At 38.6% G+C, this 14,571-nt stretch overlaps 1 protein-coding gene across 1 annotated transcript in view; it reads right to left on the bottom strand.

The window, feature by feature from the left end:
* The window catches only part of LOC129579423 (dynein axonemal heavy chain 10), a 49,303-nt gene that overhangs the window by 21,015 nt on the left and 13,717 nt on the right, over window positions 1–14,571 (bottom strand). The window contains exons 27-46 of the mRNA XM_055469503.1: window positions 14,101–14,299; window positions 13,822–13,973; window positions 13,566–13,647; window positions 13,253–13,361; window positions 12,770–13,057; window positions 12,159–12,350; window positions 11,454–11,833; window positions 10,900–11,139; window positions 10,366–10,599; window positions 10,065–10,169; window positions 9,414–9,572; window positions 6,218–6,334; window positions 5,351–5,494; window positions 4,735–4,875; window positions 4,004–4,291; window positions 3,046–3,354; window positions 2,744–2,836; window positions 2,262–2,422; window positions 883–1,201; window positions 383–574 (exon numbers count right to left, since the gene is read on the bottom strand). Of these exons, the coding sequence (XP_055325478.1) occupies window positions 383–574; window positions 883–1,201; window positions 2,262–2,422; window positions 2,744–2,836; window positions 3,046–3,354; window positions 4,004–4,291; window positions 4,735–4,875; window positions 5,351–5,494; window positions 6,218–6,334; window positions 9,414–9,572; window positions 10,065–10,169; window positions 10,366–10,599; window positions 10,900–11,139; window positions 11,454–11,833; window positions 12,159–12,350; window positions 12,770–13,057; window positions 13,253–13,361; window positions 13,566–13,647; window positions 13,822–13,973; window positions 14,101–14,299 (3,904 nt within the window). The remainder of the gene's footprint in view (window positions 1–382; window positions 575–882; window positions 1,202–2,261; window positions 2,423–2,743; window positions 2,837–3,045; window positions 3,355–4,003; window positions 4,292–4,734; window positions 4,876–5,350; window positions 5,495–6,217; window positions 6,335–9,413; window positions 9,573–10,064; window positions 10,170–10,365; window positions 10,600–10,899; window positions 11,140–11,453; window positions 11,834–12,158; window positions 12,351–12,769; window positions 13,058–13,252; window positions 13,362–13,565; window positions 13,648–13,821; window positions 13,974–14,100; window positions 14,300–14,571) is intronic.

Below are 14,571 nucleotides of genomic sequence, written 5' to 3'. Positions count from 1 at the left end.
TTGGCGAACGGAATAATCTGGCGTGTGTATAGAAATGGCAGCAAATAACAACGCCACCATCAAAATCACGAATAAACGAACACGTTGTCCTTGCACACACACTCGACTTGTTTCGCTTACAGTCGAGTGTGGCGGTCTCGCCGTGCAAATAAGCCGCGACGCGTGAAAATAAACACAAACAAATTAAACTTAAAAAATAAAAAAAGAACCAACACCAAGCGACTCTTTCTTGCTTGGTGTCGTTCTGAGCGTCGTGTATATTTTTCATTTGGTATTTTCCATTCATTTTTTTTTGCAGTGTGCGTTGCCTGATTGTCGTCATTTCTTGTTGGAAAATAAAGAGAGAAAGAGAAAAAGAGAGAGAAAAAAAGCTCATCGTTACCTGTTCACTTGTAAGTCTATCGCAAATAACTCGAGTAAATTCATTCCGCCAAAGTCGCACCAACTGCTTGGGCAACATAAATAGGCTTGGGTGAATCATTAACATTCCACAGCAAATTCTTGATAAATCTTTCAGATTGAATGTGTAATGGAACTTGCTTGGTGTTGCTGGTGGAAGCTTCAAAATGCCAATCTATTCCAAGTGCGATGTCGATTAAGCGTTTATTCGGTATGGACGACGGCACGCATGTGAAACCATGAACATTGAAATACGTCATCCACAGACACACAGACACACACACAATCAAGAAAGACACAATGAATACAAATAATATCATAATAACGAACGTGAAAAATATAATGCATATGTATATTTCCAATCTTATCAATTTAAGGCATTTGCCTTGAGCTCACCAAATGAAATGATGCGCTATCATCGTTGACGAATCGAATACACGGCTCATTGCCGTTGTGTACACAACGGCAATGCGACGCGCTTACCTTAAATAATCTCAGTGTCATCTTAATTAGTGTATCCGAAATGGGATGTAGATCCGGCGAAAAGTCGGCCAAATGACCTCGTAGGATGGATTTATAAATGCTGAACGCGATTGCATCGGTGGGCCGATTAATATTTAATGTAGCGCATAGTGATACAAAACGTGCATCTAATTCATTCCGGTCACCGCCTGGCGTTGTCATTGCACAAAAATAACAAACATCTTTGAATATTTTCCATCTTAAATCTCTGTCGCAATCAAACATTCCACCCTTTTCGAAAAGCAATTTCAATAATGCGATCGGTTGTTGTGTTCCAAAACTGTGCGAGTGTGTGTGTTTGTGTGTTGGAATGCGCCAACAATTTTCGAAGAGCCGAAAACACAGCGCACGGTGTGGCGTGGTGGTGAGGCGTGTACGAGTCAGCAAGGCAAAAAGAAAAGAAAAGGATTTAAATGTGAGATATTTTTTTCGACATCTTCTCGTTCGTGTTTGAGACTAGGGGAATTTATCATTCAATGCAGTTTGTATGATTGAAGTCTTTTTCCAAATTCAAACAATATTCTTATGTTTACACACAGATTCAAAAGATTCACTCAGATTCAACACGTTACTGTGAACGAATCGTCATGAATATGATGAATCTGATTAATCTCGTGAATCCAAATTGAAAATGGCGACAAAACTGTCAGTCGCCATATTGGATTTCAGTAAACAAAAGATTCATAAGATTCGTAAGATTCACATCATTTGGAAAGTGAGTGATTCCCCTAGGTTTGAGAATGAGATGCAAAATTAAAGAAATCCGTAATTGGAAGGAAATTCAAAATAAATCCAGCACAAGAAGAGCAGAAGGCGAAACAGAATAACCGACCGAGGATGTGAACGAAAGCAGAAAAAAAATAACGGGAGCAGGAGGTGTGAGACGATCTCTGGCAGCAGGAAGAAAAACGAAAAAAAAGAATATAAATATAAAATGAATCGAAAAGTGTGACGATGAGTGAAAATTAAGGAAAACATTCTTTCGCGCGCGCTCTCTTGCTTCATTCGCGCGATTCAATGTTATTTTCGTTTCAAGAAATCAGAATGAAAACAATCACGCAAACACGAACCCAGAAACAGAGAGACAAAAAAAAAATTGAAAGAATATTTGCATTTTTTTTTCTTTTCTCGTTCATTCGTTCATTTTTATCGCCACCGCGACTGCTGTGCTTTCCCTTTTGCTGTATATTTTTCATTTTGATTCGTTTTCAATTCTTTTCTCTCTTCGGTGGCAGAAGAAAAAAATCGGTCGTTATACCGTTCGCATTTCGTTTCTTCTTTTTCGTTTTTTATTTGAGTATTTGATTTTCTCTCTCTCTCTCTCTCTCACGCGCGCGTACCAATCTTTTTTTGGTGCGTTCAAATCATCAATAAATACGGTTAAACGCTTTCCCAGTGTCGGTCCGAAAATGTCTTTGGTTCGTTTCTCCGTTGATGATTCAATGGCATGTTTTACATGTAATGATAATGTTGTGTATGAGAAGACAATTTGTGTTGTGAGCTGAAAAACAATAATTGTATTTTTTGTGTGTCAATTTTACACTCGTTAGACGTGCGAGAACACTTCCGAAAGGGAACAAAGAAAAAAAATGTTACAAAAAAGAGGGTAGGCGACGGGCATCACAAATGATACCACCACCACGCACTCAAATCGACTGGTGGCTTGATCTTTGGAAGTGTGCTATCGTTGCATTCTCCTACCATAAAAAAATGACAGGGTATATGACACACAACGCGCAAAGGGCGAAATAAACAAAAATCAAGCCAACAACAACAGGACAAGAAAAAAAAACGAAACGCGCGACAAATCACAAAATCTTACATTTCTATCGGCGTTCAAATTTTTCAAATAATTTAGCATGCTCGCTGTTTTCGCTGTTCCCGTATCACCAACCAGCAGCAACGGATGATTGATCTGGAAAGGAAATAGACACACACACACACACACCAGAACAAGAAAAGGGAAAAAAAGAACAGAAAAGAAGAAGAAGAAGAAGAAGAAGAAAGAAAAAAGAGAAATCTCATCTCAGCATTCTTATTCTTTAATCAATTCGATTTTCTTGGCGTTGCTTCGATATTCGTTCGCTCGTCTATCGTTGCGTTTCAAGTGTATACAATACATACATTATTCAGTTGATTTAGTATCTGACTGATTCGAACGAAATCAGCAGTTGGAACGAAAATCTCATTAAATTTGAGATTAACATCGTGTATATGTTGTGGTACGATCCAATCATAAGCAATCCATGCGGCTCGATTACAATCAAAATAGTAGTCAAATAATGATTTTTTTGAAGTGGGACACTCATCAAAGTTGGCCGGCCGCTCATTGTTGTCATCAATTTCGGATTTTTGCATAAGATTCTTCACAAATTCATCGAAACGAATGGTGTCTGCTTCCAGCAATGCAGCGCCAAACGATTTATACAGACACTGGCAAACGATTGAATAATTCACACACACCACCACCACCACCATCAGCAGCAGCAGCAACAGCAAAGATTAAAGAACAAAAAGTAAAGCGTGTCAATAACTGATGAACAAACGCTGACACAGGCAAAAATTGGAAACACAATCAAAAGTGGATTGATATTTACAAAATTATCGATTGAATGTAGTTGTGTGAGTTTCGATGGATTGTCACTAATTCCATCGATGCGCGTGCAAAGTTCTCTTACAGTGATGGTCTCAACATCAGTGCAGCTCAATAATTTCGATACGAAAGCATTGTGACGCACACATACACACAAACACATTCACTGAAATTTGAGAGAATTCCGAGCGTGCTTCGTGATTTGTGAGGGGTGAGAGTGAGACACACCGTTCACTCAAAATACGAAAATGCATTTTGCTAGCTGTTGCTATTCTACCATAAATGTATAAATTGAATTCAAATTTCAAATCAATAGAGTGCATCAGAGTCAACAAAGCTTGCTAGTTACCCGGGAATAGTAATGGATGGGCAAAACACCCTACTACAACTACTCAGACAACGGTGCTAAAAACTACTGCCGCATGTAAGCTGCTGCACAAGAATCTAACCAGAAATTGGCAGGAAAAAATGAACATTTTGTATCTTTACATCAATGAAGCCACATTCAATTATCGCATCATCATCAATCGACGTTGACGTTGCGCTCGTCATTGGAATGGATGCTGTTTTCGATGAAATCACCGTCGCTCCAGTCATTGCCATGCTGCTCGAGCTTTTTAATGTTGGAAACATTGTATCGAACATACAACAAAATTGAGTTACCATATTCAGATTTGTTTGATGAATGACTCTTTTCAATGGATTTTGCTTGCGCATATTATTCAATCCATCGATAATGTAATCTATGCACGGTGTAATAAATCTATCAAACAGTCGCTGTATCGTAAAACCATTATGGTTATGTGTTTTTTTTTCGTTTCGTTCACTCGCCAATATGGTGTTTACGAACGGAGGAGTGATGCAGACAAATGGCAACGGCGTTCGGTTCGGCAGCGTGTACAATCCGAGCAGCAGCAGCAGCAGCAGCAACATATGCGGGCGAACATGCAATATTTTTAATGAGTTTTTGTAGGAGGAAATTTTAATTAACATTAATACGAGCAAACATTTCACATTCGCAATGAAAGAGTGAAATATAAGTCTATTAAATGGTGTTAAAAATTCCAGATCGAAAAACGGCACCACCGCCACCAACAACAAACAATAATAAATACAGATGGAATAAAAACAACAACAACAACAATAAAAAAAACGCTGAAATCGATTGCTTTCGCATGTTTCATTTTGAAGCAATAACGATAAATCACGTGCAAATGTACCTGTAATATTCTGGTTTGGTGTTTGGGCCGGGCCCGTAACCAACGCTGCCAAAATGGCTTATAACCCAATTGATTCGAATCAACGAAAACCACTCCAACTCTTGATATGGTGGCAGGTGAAGCGTAAACCAAATTCCCAATCTGTATGCGTTTGAATACAGGCAGAAAAAAAAGAAAGAAAGACACACACACGCACACGCACCACCACCACCAAAAATTACTTCATTTGTCTAGTGTTTATAATATATATATATCGATGTATGTATACCGCATTTCATGCGAAAATGTGGCATATAGCTCTAATACCTGATTGTTGCGACGAGATGAGATCAGTTTGGCAGTTACGGGATGCGAGCGGTTGTATCATAAGTAACAAACATCGTCGTATCATGTGGAAACATCGTATAAGAAAAACAAACGATCCGTTTCAAATCAAACGATACGGTATCATAGATGTTCACCAGTATATCCACCACCGTCCGAATGTTTTTGAACCAACATCCCGAAAGAAAAAGAAAAACGCCCGAAATTGGGAAATCAAGTGGCACACAAAATGGACGATGGACACGAAATAAGATGAACATCATAAATTTAACTTTAATTTTGTTTTGCTCACCTCAAATAGGATTGTGCAATGATTTTCCAAACGAATACACTCGCCATTTCCCAATGTCAACATTTTGCTATCGTCCATTATGGTCTTCATATTTTCGATGTACACCGGATCCAAATCACCATCGAAGCAAATATATCGACGTTCCTAACGGAAAAGAGATGGAAGAACGGGAGACAGATAGAGGAAGAGTGAGAATATGAGGGAAAAAAAGTAACGCCACCACCCGAAATGATGTAATAAAACGCATTTTATGCTAGAGCACATTGAACATTTATTGCCAGGTGTTCATTGTAGACATTTGCTTTAAAATTTATGTGCGCAGCAATTTGCTAAAGATGCTTCGCCACCATCCAGAAAAAAATATTTAATTTTTTTTTTGCGTGTGTGGCTGTTGGTATTTTGTGGTGCTAGCCGCAAAGAACGGCACGGAAGTCGGCATCAATTTTTGCGCAATTTCATCCAACATATCGTGAATTTTCAGAACATTTGTTCTACGAGTGAATTAAATCCCGTCAGCGTTTCAACCGTTAGAACGAAATGTTCAAGGTCCGGGAGAGTCAGCAAACGTGAAAAGTTCGCTCTCTGTTCACAAACCTATCGAAGTGTATTTATAAAAACAAACAGTTGAATCCAATAAAGGAAAACGTTCACTTGGATTTAATTAACTACGGAGACCTTAAAACCAGGCAATAAATAAGGCAACGTTCGCAATGTTCGCTCTTGTTCTACTCTTGCTTCATTGCTATTGCCGCCGCTGCTGCTGCTGCTTTGCTTTGGCAAAAATGTTTTCAATTTCGGTATTGGAAGTAATGGAAGTAATTGTCTTAAAACCGCAGCAAATATTTTCGATCAAAATTGAATGCTTACCTCTTGTTCGACGATGGGTGAAATGTTCATATCACGAAAGATGCTCGTAAATAGGCCATCAAACCAGTCATTGGTACGTGGATGCAAATATCCGAATAGCTCGATCAATGAGAATGCCTTCGAGAATTCATTTCCAATTTTTATTACTGCTTCATTTGAAAGCAACACACATAGCCTATTAACACTCTCAGGCACACACACACACAACATAAACGTTCGTTTATTCACTCTCACTCATTTACACATGATGATTATGATGATGATGATGATGACAAATATGCTCGACGATAATTTGGTTTTGGGCTAATTTTCTCTTCAACGTTTATCATATGGAATTTGTTAAATTTAACATTTGTGCAAACAACCATTTCATATTTTCATGTAGATTTTCGTCATGTCAGAGCATTTTATGTATGAATTACAGCGACGTACTCTCGTTTATTTGTTCAAATGAAATCTTTAAGGTTGACACTTCTTAATGGTACAAACACAAAAAGTACACATCACTTATTGTGGTAGTTTATGTGAACGCAAGAGCTCACATGCTGCGTGCGTGCGGAAGAAGAGAGAGAGAGAGAGAGAGAGAGATATTGAGCAAAATGTGCCACAATGGCTACAATGAACACAAATGATATATGTATATAAATTGCATGAGATTTTGATTGAAGTGAAACTGTGTGCGGTCAGCTCTGAAATTGGTCGAAAACACAGCGATGGTAAAACGGTAAGCTTCCTTCATTCCCAATTTCAATGTAAATAACAAAAGTTCAAGTAATTAATATTTCGTTGAAACGGACTGACAACGGAAATGTTCAACATAGTATTTTGACATTTTTGCGGACGAATGGCTCATTTTTAATGGATGACTTTGTGTAATTTTCCGTAAATACCCATAGATGTGTGTTGTCATTTTGTCGAGCAACCGTAATATTATTCTGGTATTGTTCAATCAATTGAAATGCTTGCTTACCTAAAATATGCATGTGCCAGTGTGCCACAGGAATCTACATAATTCAATATTAATAAACATTACATCGAATGTAATCGAATTTGAAAATGCACATACCACACACATGTACACATACCCAAATGCAGCCAAATCGAATGTCGTACATGGTAAACAAATTAAAAAAATTTCACTTTCAGCTTCAATTTCCACGGTGTGCAATGAAAACGCAGAGAGAGAGAGAGAGAAGAAGTGATACCATTTTGGTACAATTGTTCCAAACCTATATATAGACATATTGCATTGTATAAAAACGATGCGATACAATCTGTTACGATATTGTTTCGCTGATGATGCCAAAGTGAGCTTCAAGTTTGTTTACTATTTATATAAGTTAAAACCGATATGATATTTATCTTGCTGATGCACAAAACTTGAGAGTTATGCATATCGCAAATTCTCTTCGTTGCCAATTCGGCATTGATAATTGCTAATGTACGGTAGGGTGTGCATATGTTTTTGCTTGAGCAGCGGTCCTTTGCCTCGTATGATTTCGTGTTGTCCTTTCAAAGAACACACACACAAATTATTATGTGTTCAACCAATTTAATTTATTGTTGTAATGTTAATAGTGGTAATGATACACAGTAATAAACATGCAGTGAGACTCGTATCAAATGCATCGTGTATGCTTTTACGCCGTTGTTCATCGTTTGGATCTGCATGGTGTTGGTTGTTCCAAACTCGAGAGTCGATGCTTGAAATGTGCAAAAGGTGGCCGTGCAATTCACCGAATTCAAAGAGCAACACACACACATATATATATACATGTAGGAGAAAAAAACAGCAACATTCGAAATGGATGCGCACAATGGCTTCAACCAAAACTGCAGCATTTCCGTGCATATCTTTGCTTCAGACCAAAAACTTGAATATTAATGGGGTTTTTGTTGATGCTGTTGCCGCTGCCGCCACCGACGACGTCGCGCTAGCTTTCGCATGTTTTCTTGTCTTGATATTCTTGCACCCCAAAAAAGATATTCTTAATGCTATTTATTAATACACATAGATATCATAGACTTTGGAAATAAACACTAGAGTAAAGTGAACGTGTCGGTCGGCGTGTAGTATGCCATGCAGCATGTTTTGTCGATTTGTTGTTTCGTTGTTGTTGTTGGTAGTGTGTGTGTGTGTGTATCTGTATATGCATGCTTACGATGTGTGCACAGTTGGCAACGAGTTTAAGTTTCAAGTTGGCGTATAGTTTGTGAAAATTAAACACAAATATACGTACACATTTCGTAAACTAATAAATTCGCGTTACAAGCACGCCAATGTCAGTCGTCTTCCTCTCTTTCTCTTACGCTTTTGCTCCTTTGTACGCGCGTTTGCATATATATACACACACACACACACACCCAGAAATGTCTCGCATTGTAATATAAAGGGCCAAGTAGGTAGTCGGAATAAAATTGCACAAATATAAATTAAATCACTGTGAAGTTGAAACTGTTCGCTGCTAACATCAATATGGACACGAGCAAACATTAAATTAATAAACAGCCGTCTGCATGCAAATGAGAAAGCCAATGCCAAAACTGACATGGAGAAAGAGATTGAGAGAGAAAGGGCGACAGAGGAGCCTACATGAGGTTGATTGTATGTGTGTGTGTCTGAGTTTGTGTATGCCAATGCCGATAGTTCATGAACGGAGAGTGCTGTGCAAATAGCTTTACATATTGCGATGAATAGCTCTATTATTAAAATAATTTAAGTTTTAAGTGCAGACATATTTCACTGAAATGTGATCGTTATCTTTCATATTCATTTCATTCACACGAGCGGAAATCGGGTCATCATTTTGCCATTTGTTTCCCGCTCTCTTGTACACTCATTCACTCTGTGCCGCTTGGTGCCGCTTACGATTCTTATTTGCTTCTACTCTCTTTCCCTCTTCGCCTCTCACCACAGCTATATCCGTGTTGTTTTGTTCTTAATTTTATCCGAAAACTAACGACACATCCGGTACGAGATGTCGAAATATTGCGATAGATGCGCGCTGCACACAATTCACAAAAAGACAGGTAAGTTTGCCGAACAAAATGCCAATTAAACATTTTGCATGCCTTGAACGTTTCACATGCTTTTCATAATTCACTGTTTCTTGCCTCTCACTCATTCACCCACTCATTCTCTCATTTACTCCACTGAATCCGCTCCGAAATCCGAATGGTAATTGAAGCAACGTACGTTCGGATTGAGCACCGTGCACTTGGTCGGTATTCCCAAATGGCATTGTACTTTTATGAGCGTGTTTATGATGACAGTTTTTCCACCACCTGTTGAGCCGACAACCATTGTACAGTGACGCGTCGACATCGTTTGATACAATTGAATGATTTTCTCTTGCTAATTTTTGTGTGTGTTGTTTTCGTTGGTTCGTTCGTTCGTTCGTTCGTTATTTTGTGGATGTGTTTTGTCGTTTGTGTTTTTGTTGGTGACGTGGTTTTACGAGTTGTGGATTCGTCATGGAATGAAAACATGGAAGAAAATGAAGAAAAAAAACCATTGAACAATATTTAAGATACGTAGAAAAATACCAAGAATCGTTTTTATTTATTCGTGTTTTATTTAAATGTGCGGATGAGCAAAAAAAGAAGCACAACTGAATGCAAAGAGAAAGGAAAAAAATGAATTAAGATGAAAGCGGATCAACAACGTTGGGAGCGAACACAAAAAATGGACATTTAAAAAAAAGGAGATAAAATTGCAAGTAATTTATGTGGTAAAATGGCAGCTGAGAATAGACGGAACACTTTCAAATAGTCGTTATTTACATTTATGGGAGAGAGCTATGGAAAAAAAAGCTGATGCATACGTTCAAATCCAAATTAAGCTTACCTGTTCAACAAGCCAAACGTAATTTTCTGATTCTAAAACATGCTTAACAGCCGCACTAAATTCCGGATGAGTAAGCTGCAGACAGTCAATACCGGGAAAAAGATCCTATTTTCGTATGGATAAAGAGCATGGACATTTCTTTGAAATTGGCAAACGTTTATTTTTTTCGCTTCTCTTCTCTACCGTTACTGTTGGCTACATATCATTTAAATTTAATCGCGCACACAAACACACATAACGAAAAACGGATCAAAATACTAAATACAACACGAACGTAATGCCGGACGAAACACAAAATCACCTTAATTAAACCCAAAAAAAGTGGAATGTCCTCGAAAACAAGTTTCGAAAGATTTATTTGATGTAGTGCCTGAATTAAAATGACCGATTCACAGGCTTCGGTTTGATGGTTACGCATCTTTGCCGCCAATTTGATAACTGCTTTCAAAGAACGTAATCCCCAGTCGTAATGATGCTGTTTGGATAGTTGGTCGTTAGCTAATTGATACAAAGCCACGGTCTTTTTAGCCATTGCCTGGAAAAACAGTTTAGTTTAGTTATTCGGTCATTCGAATATGGTGTGCGTTGCACATTTCGACCATTTTAAATCATGGCCCTTGATTTGCTTTTATGTTTGTGCCATTCAATAGGTCAGTTTTATGAGTTGTCATTAGTTTGGTTGCTTTTTATTTGGCAGCTACACTAGAGGATACAACTCATAAACTGAATCTCGTGCACATACGCACGCAAACACACACATAGACCAACAAATGGCCAACCAAAGATAATAATTTATATGGCATTTAATTGTATAAGTTTGTGAGTGGGAGCTTACTTGCGCTTGTATAAATCCATCCGAATATAAAGAAACGGCACAGATCAATTCTATATCTGGTTCGACGCAAGCCACCGGCCGAAAATTTGATTTAAAAAAAGCGGGTAAGCTGCTGCTGCTGCTGCTGCTGCCGCTGCCGTCGGCGCCGCCACTATTGCCATTTTGCATTTTATGAGTTTGGGGATTAAGGGTGATGAAAAGGCCAAAATTATTGTTCAAATTCAATTCGGTTAATCCGTCCTGCATAGAACAATAAATTCTCTATTAACATTTTAAATTCAAAGAGGAACCCGGGGAGCGTGTGTCGGTGTCTGTATGTGTCTGGTTTTTTTGCTGCATTCCCCCCCAAATGAATAGAGCCAACGAACAAACTAGTGCGGAAAGGGCGAAATTCTCATTTAAAATGGCGAAAGAGATTCGCGTTTGAGATGCAAAATACACACACACATACAGCGACAGACGGACAGATCGTTCGTTCATCGCATGGAATCCGAAAAGTTGATGCCAGCGTAGAAGTTAAACTATATAATAAAATTCAATTCAATTTAAATTACTTGGAATGTGGGTCGTTTTGTAATCAGAGCCATATTTAAAGCGTGGATTGGCATTGAAATAGCATTTATCACGGAGTTTCTCATATTGTTGAAGTTTGTTAAAATTCCCCAACCGCCGCACTGCACAAGACCAATGAATATCGTGTGTAGCGTCTTGAAATCCATGAATTCCGTACAATTCCTTATCACTGAGAATATCGCACATATTTTCGCCAGATCTTTAATTGTTTCAGTTTTTCCACAATTTTCTCGTCCGTTCAGCATGCAACCCATTTGCATATTGATTGCATGTGCAATGGCAAAATGAACCTTCTCCGTACCTGGTGTTATAACCAGTCGACCGTTAAGACCCATGTATTCGTAGCCATATCGAAGTCGACCTATATTTTGTCGACAAAGCGAGCGAGAGAGAGAGAAAGAGAAAAGAAGAGAAAAAAAGGCAATGCCAATGAATTGCAAGCAAAATTTTTGGGGAGGATGGTAAACTGAACTGTGAGACAGAATGAAGCATTGAATTTGAAGCTTCAATAATTCAAACCGTTCGTTTGACCGTTCATATATGCCGATGTTTGATGTAGCATTCGAGATGCTATGTATAAAAAACACACAAATGATTAAACGAATTGGCCAATCGCAACCGAACCGAATCGAAGTGTAATTGAAAATTAATTGCAATCCATAAAATAATGCTAAAGCCTCTCGTACCTGAATAGTGTTCAATAAAAATATTATCCACATCCCTGAGCCAATGGAACCGGAGCCGACTCATCCATTGGAACTGTCTCGCATCGTTTATGTGATGTTCAACAAACAAATCGACGATATCTCGTGCATGCACATCAGCAGTGGCGATTGTCTTGAATTTAAGGCGATCGCAGTACGTTAAATTTGAATGAACTGTGCAGATGTGTGTTGTGTTGTATGTATGTGTGACAGTGGCATCGACCACAGCAGCATCAGTGACGATAAAGCGTACGAAAAAGAAGAGAGAGAGAGAGAGAGAGAGAGAGAGAGAGAGAGAGAGAGAGAGCAAACGAGAGAGAAGAGTTGGAATGAGACGAAGGTATCCGATGGATAAGCATAATCGGTTAAGTAAATTTAGTTTAAATATTAGCACAAGCACATTTTCACATACTCGATATGTATTATACAAAATATGCACAATAATTTTCGATAAAGTGTAAACGAGCTGGCTGAATATAGAGATGGACCCGATCCGATCCGATCGCTCTGTGCGAGATAGCGAGCGACTGAGAGAGAGAGATGGCGGTATCAGGATTATAATTCATTTCGAAATAGTTAATTAATTTTCAAACCTCTTGCCATTAAATCATTTATTTGCGCGTTTTGCTGGTTCAAAAGTTCTAGCATTGCATCCTTTCGTCCGTTCCCTATTTGCCGAAAGGTTTCCTCCATTTGTGCGGTAAACCAAACACTATTTGCCGCCAAACACACCATACCCAAGTTATTGTGAATCCATTCGATGCGTGTATCACCGCTTTTGCCATAATCATAAATCGCAGCTTTCGTCACATAGCGTTGACTGTAATACATTTGCTCCAAGATATTGTTCAGCCAATTTTCAATGGGAACATCTGTTGAAACTGTGTGCGTGTGTGGTGACCGTAGTGTGAAGGTGATGGTCGGTGGTGGCACATTGTCATGCAACGAAACATTTGGTGATGCGATTTACAATAATGTGATTGTTTGCAAACGTTTGATAAGCATTAACATTACAATCGGCGCTCAAATTTCAAATTGGTATGTAGGGATAGTTAGTGTACTGGGTGCATACAAACCTTCGTTGTGGAATTGCAAAAATTCACCTTCGGTCGAAATCATTCCTTTGATTACTCTACAACCATTTAAATTCGTTTCTAATCGCAACGATTTTATATTTTCGAACATCTAAAACCAAATACCACCGATTGAACGGAAAAGGAGAGAGAGAGAGAGAGAGAGAGAGAGAGAGAGAGAGAGAGAGAGAGAGAGAGAGAGAGAGAGAAGGGAAAAAGTACTATAATCAATTGGTTGATGATTTGATGCGATAAAACGGTTGGGAGAAGAGATAGAACGAAACAGACAATCGAAATTGAAATGCACGACACTCACTTTGATTATGTGACACTGCACAGAAGCTGGGTCTCCGCTTTCTAACATCGATAGCAGCTCGTCTGTCGACATAAAGTAGAATCTGTAATACACGTAATAAGAGTATGTTATTTACTTTCGGCCTGGGAATTCCTTTTCGCTATATTCGATCCCTAGTTTTCTTGTTGTTGATATTTTTTTTTTCGTTCTTTTTTTTCTCTTCGGAATCTATGTGCTATCATTCTACGAATATGTGTTTTCCATTCTTGAATTACACCTTGGAAATATATGTCGTTTGGCGTCCAAATAGCTGTTTAGTGATTTTTGACATTCTTCTAGCCGTTGGTGAAGTTGTTGCAGTGTTTTCATACGATCCGTTGCCATACACACTTGTATTACACCTGGATTCTCAGCCGACTCCTGTAATATCTATTGCACCGTCGGCATAAACACACACATACATACGAGACATAGAGAGAGAGGAAATTAATAAGGTACTTTTTTGAGGCTCGATAAACACAAGAACGGGTAACTGTTTGTTTTATTTTCGGTATACTTTTATATAGTCGACATCAATCCTGTCAAATTTGTCAGCAATCGTTGGTAATTTGATGCGTGCATCGTTAGCAACAAAAATGCCCTCCAAATACAGCCATTTTCGTTGCGTAAAATTGACCCATTGGTCGATAATTTCGTAAATGAGCGACAGAGTCTTTTCCCATGTGTGAATCAAATCCGAAAACGGTTCCACAAATCTATCATCAAAACGATAATGGAACGAGTACGATGAAAAGGGAACGAAAGTAAAAGAAAACTGTTCTCTCTTCTAACAATACATCCCCAGAGCAAGTGAGGCAACGGTCAACACACATATGCACACACACACTCAAGTTGTACGTGCAATTTTGCCTTATTCAATAACGAAAGTGAGTTCCATTGAATTTTCTCGGGCTTAAGCCATTAATTTGATATAAGAAGCCTCACTTGCCCACGAGATGGAGATTCGGAGAGCGAGAGAGAAAGGCAA

Source organism: Sitodiplosis mosellana, unplaced genomic scaffold (genome assembly GCF_009176505.1).
Source record: "Sitodiplosis mosellana isolate CC-2019 unplaced genomic scaffold, AAFC_SMos_1.0 Smas_scaffold_6226, whole genome shotgun sequence".
Classification (NCBI taxonomy): Eukaryota; Metazoa; Arthropoda; class Insecta; order Diptera; family Cecidomyiidae; genus Sitodiplosis; species Sitodiplosis mosellana.
Note: the sequence above shows the minus strand (reverse complement) of the source record. Positions and strands in the feature narration are given on the sequence as shown.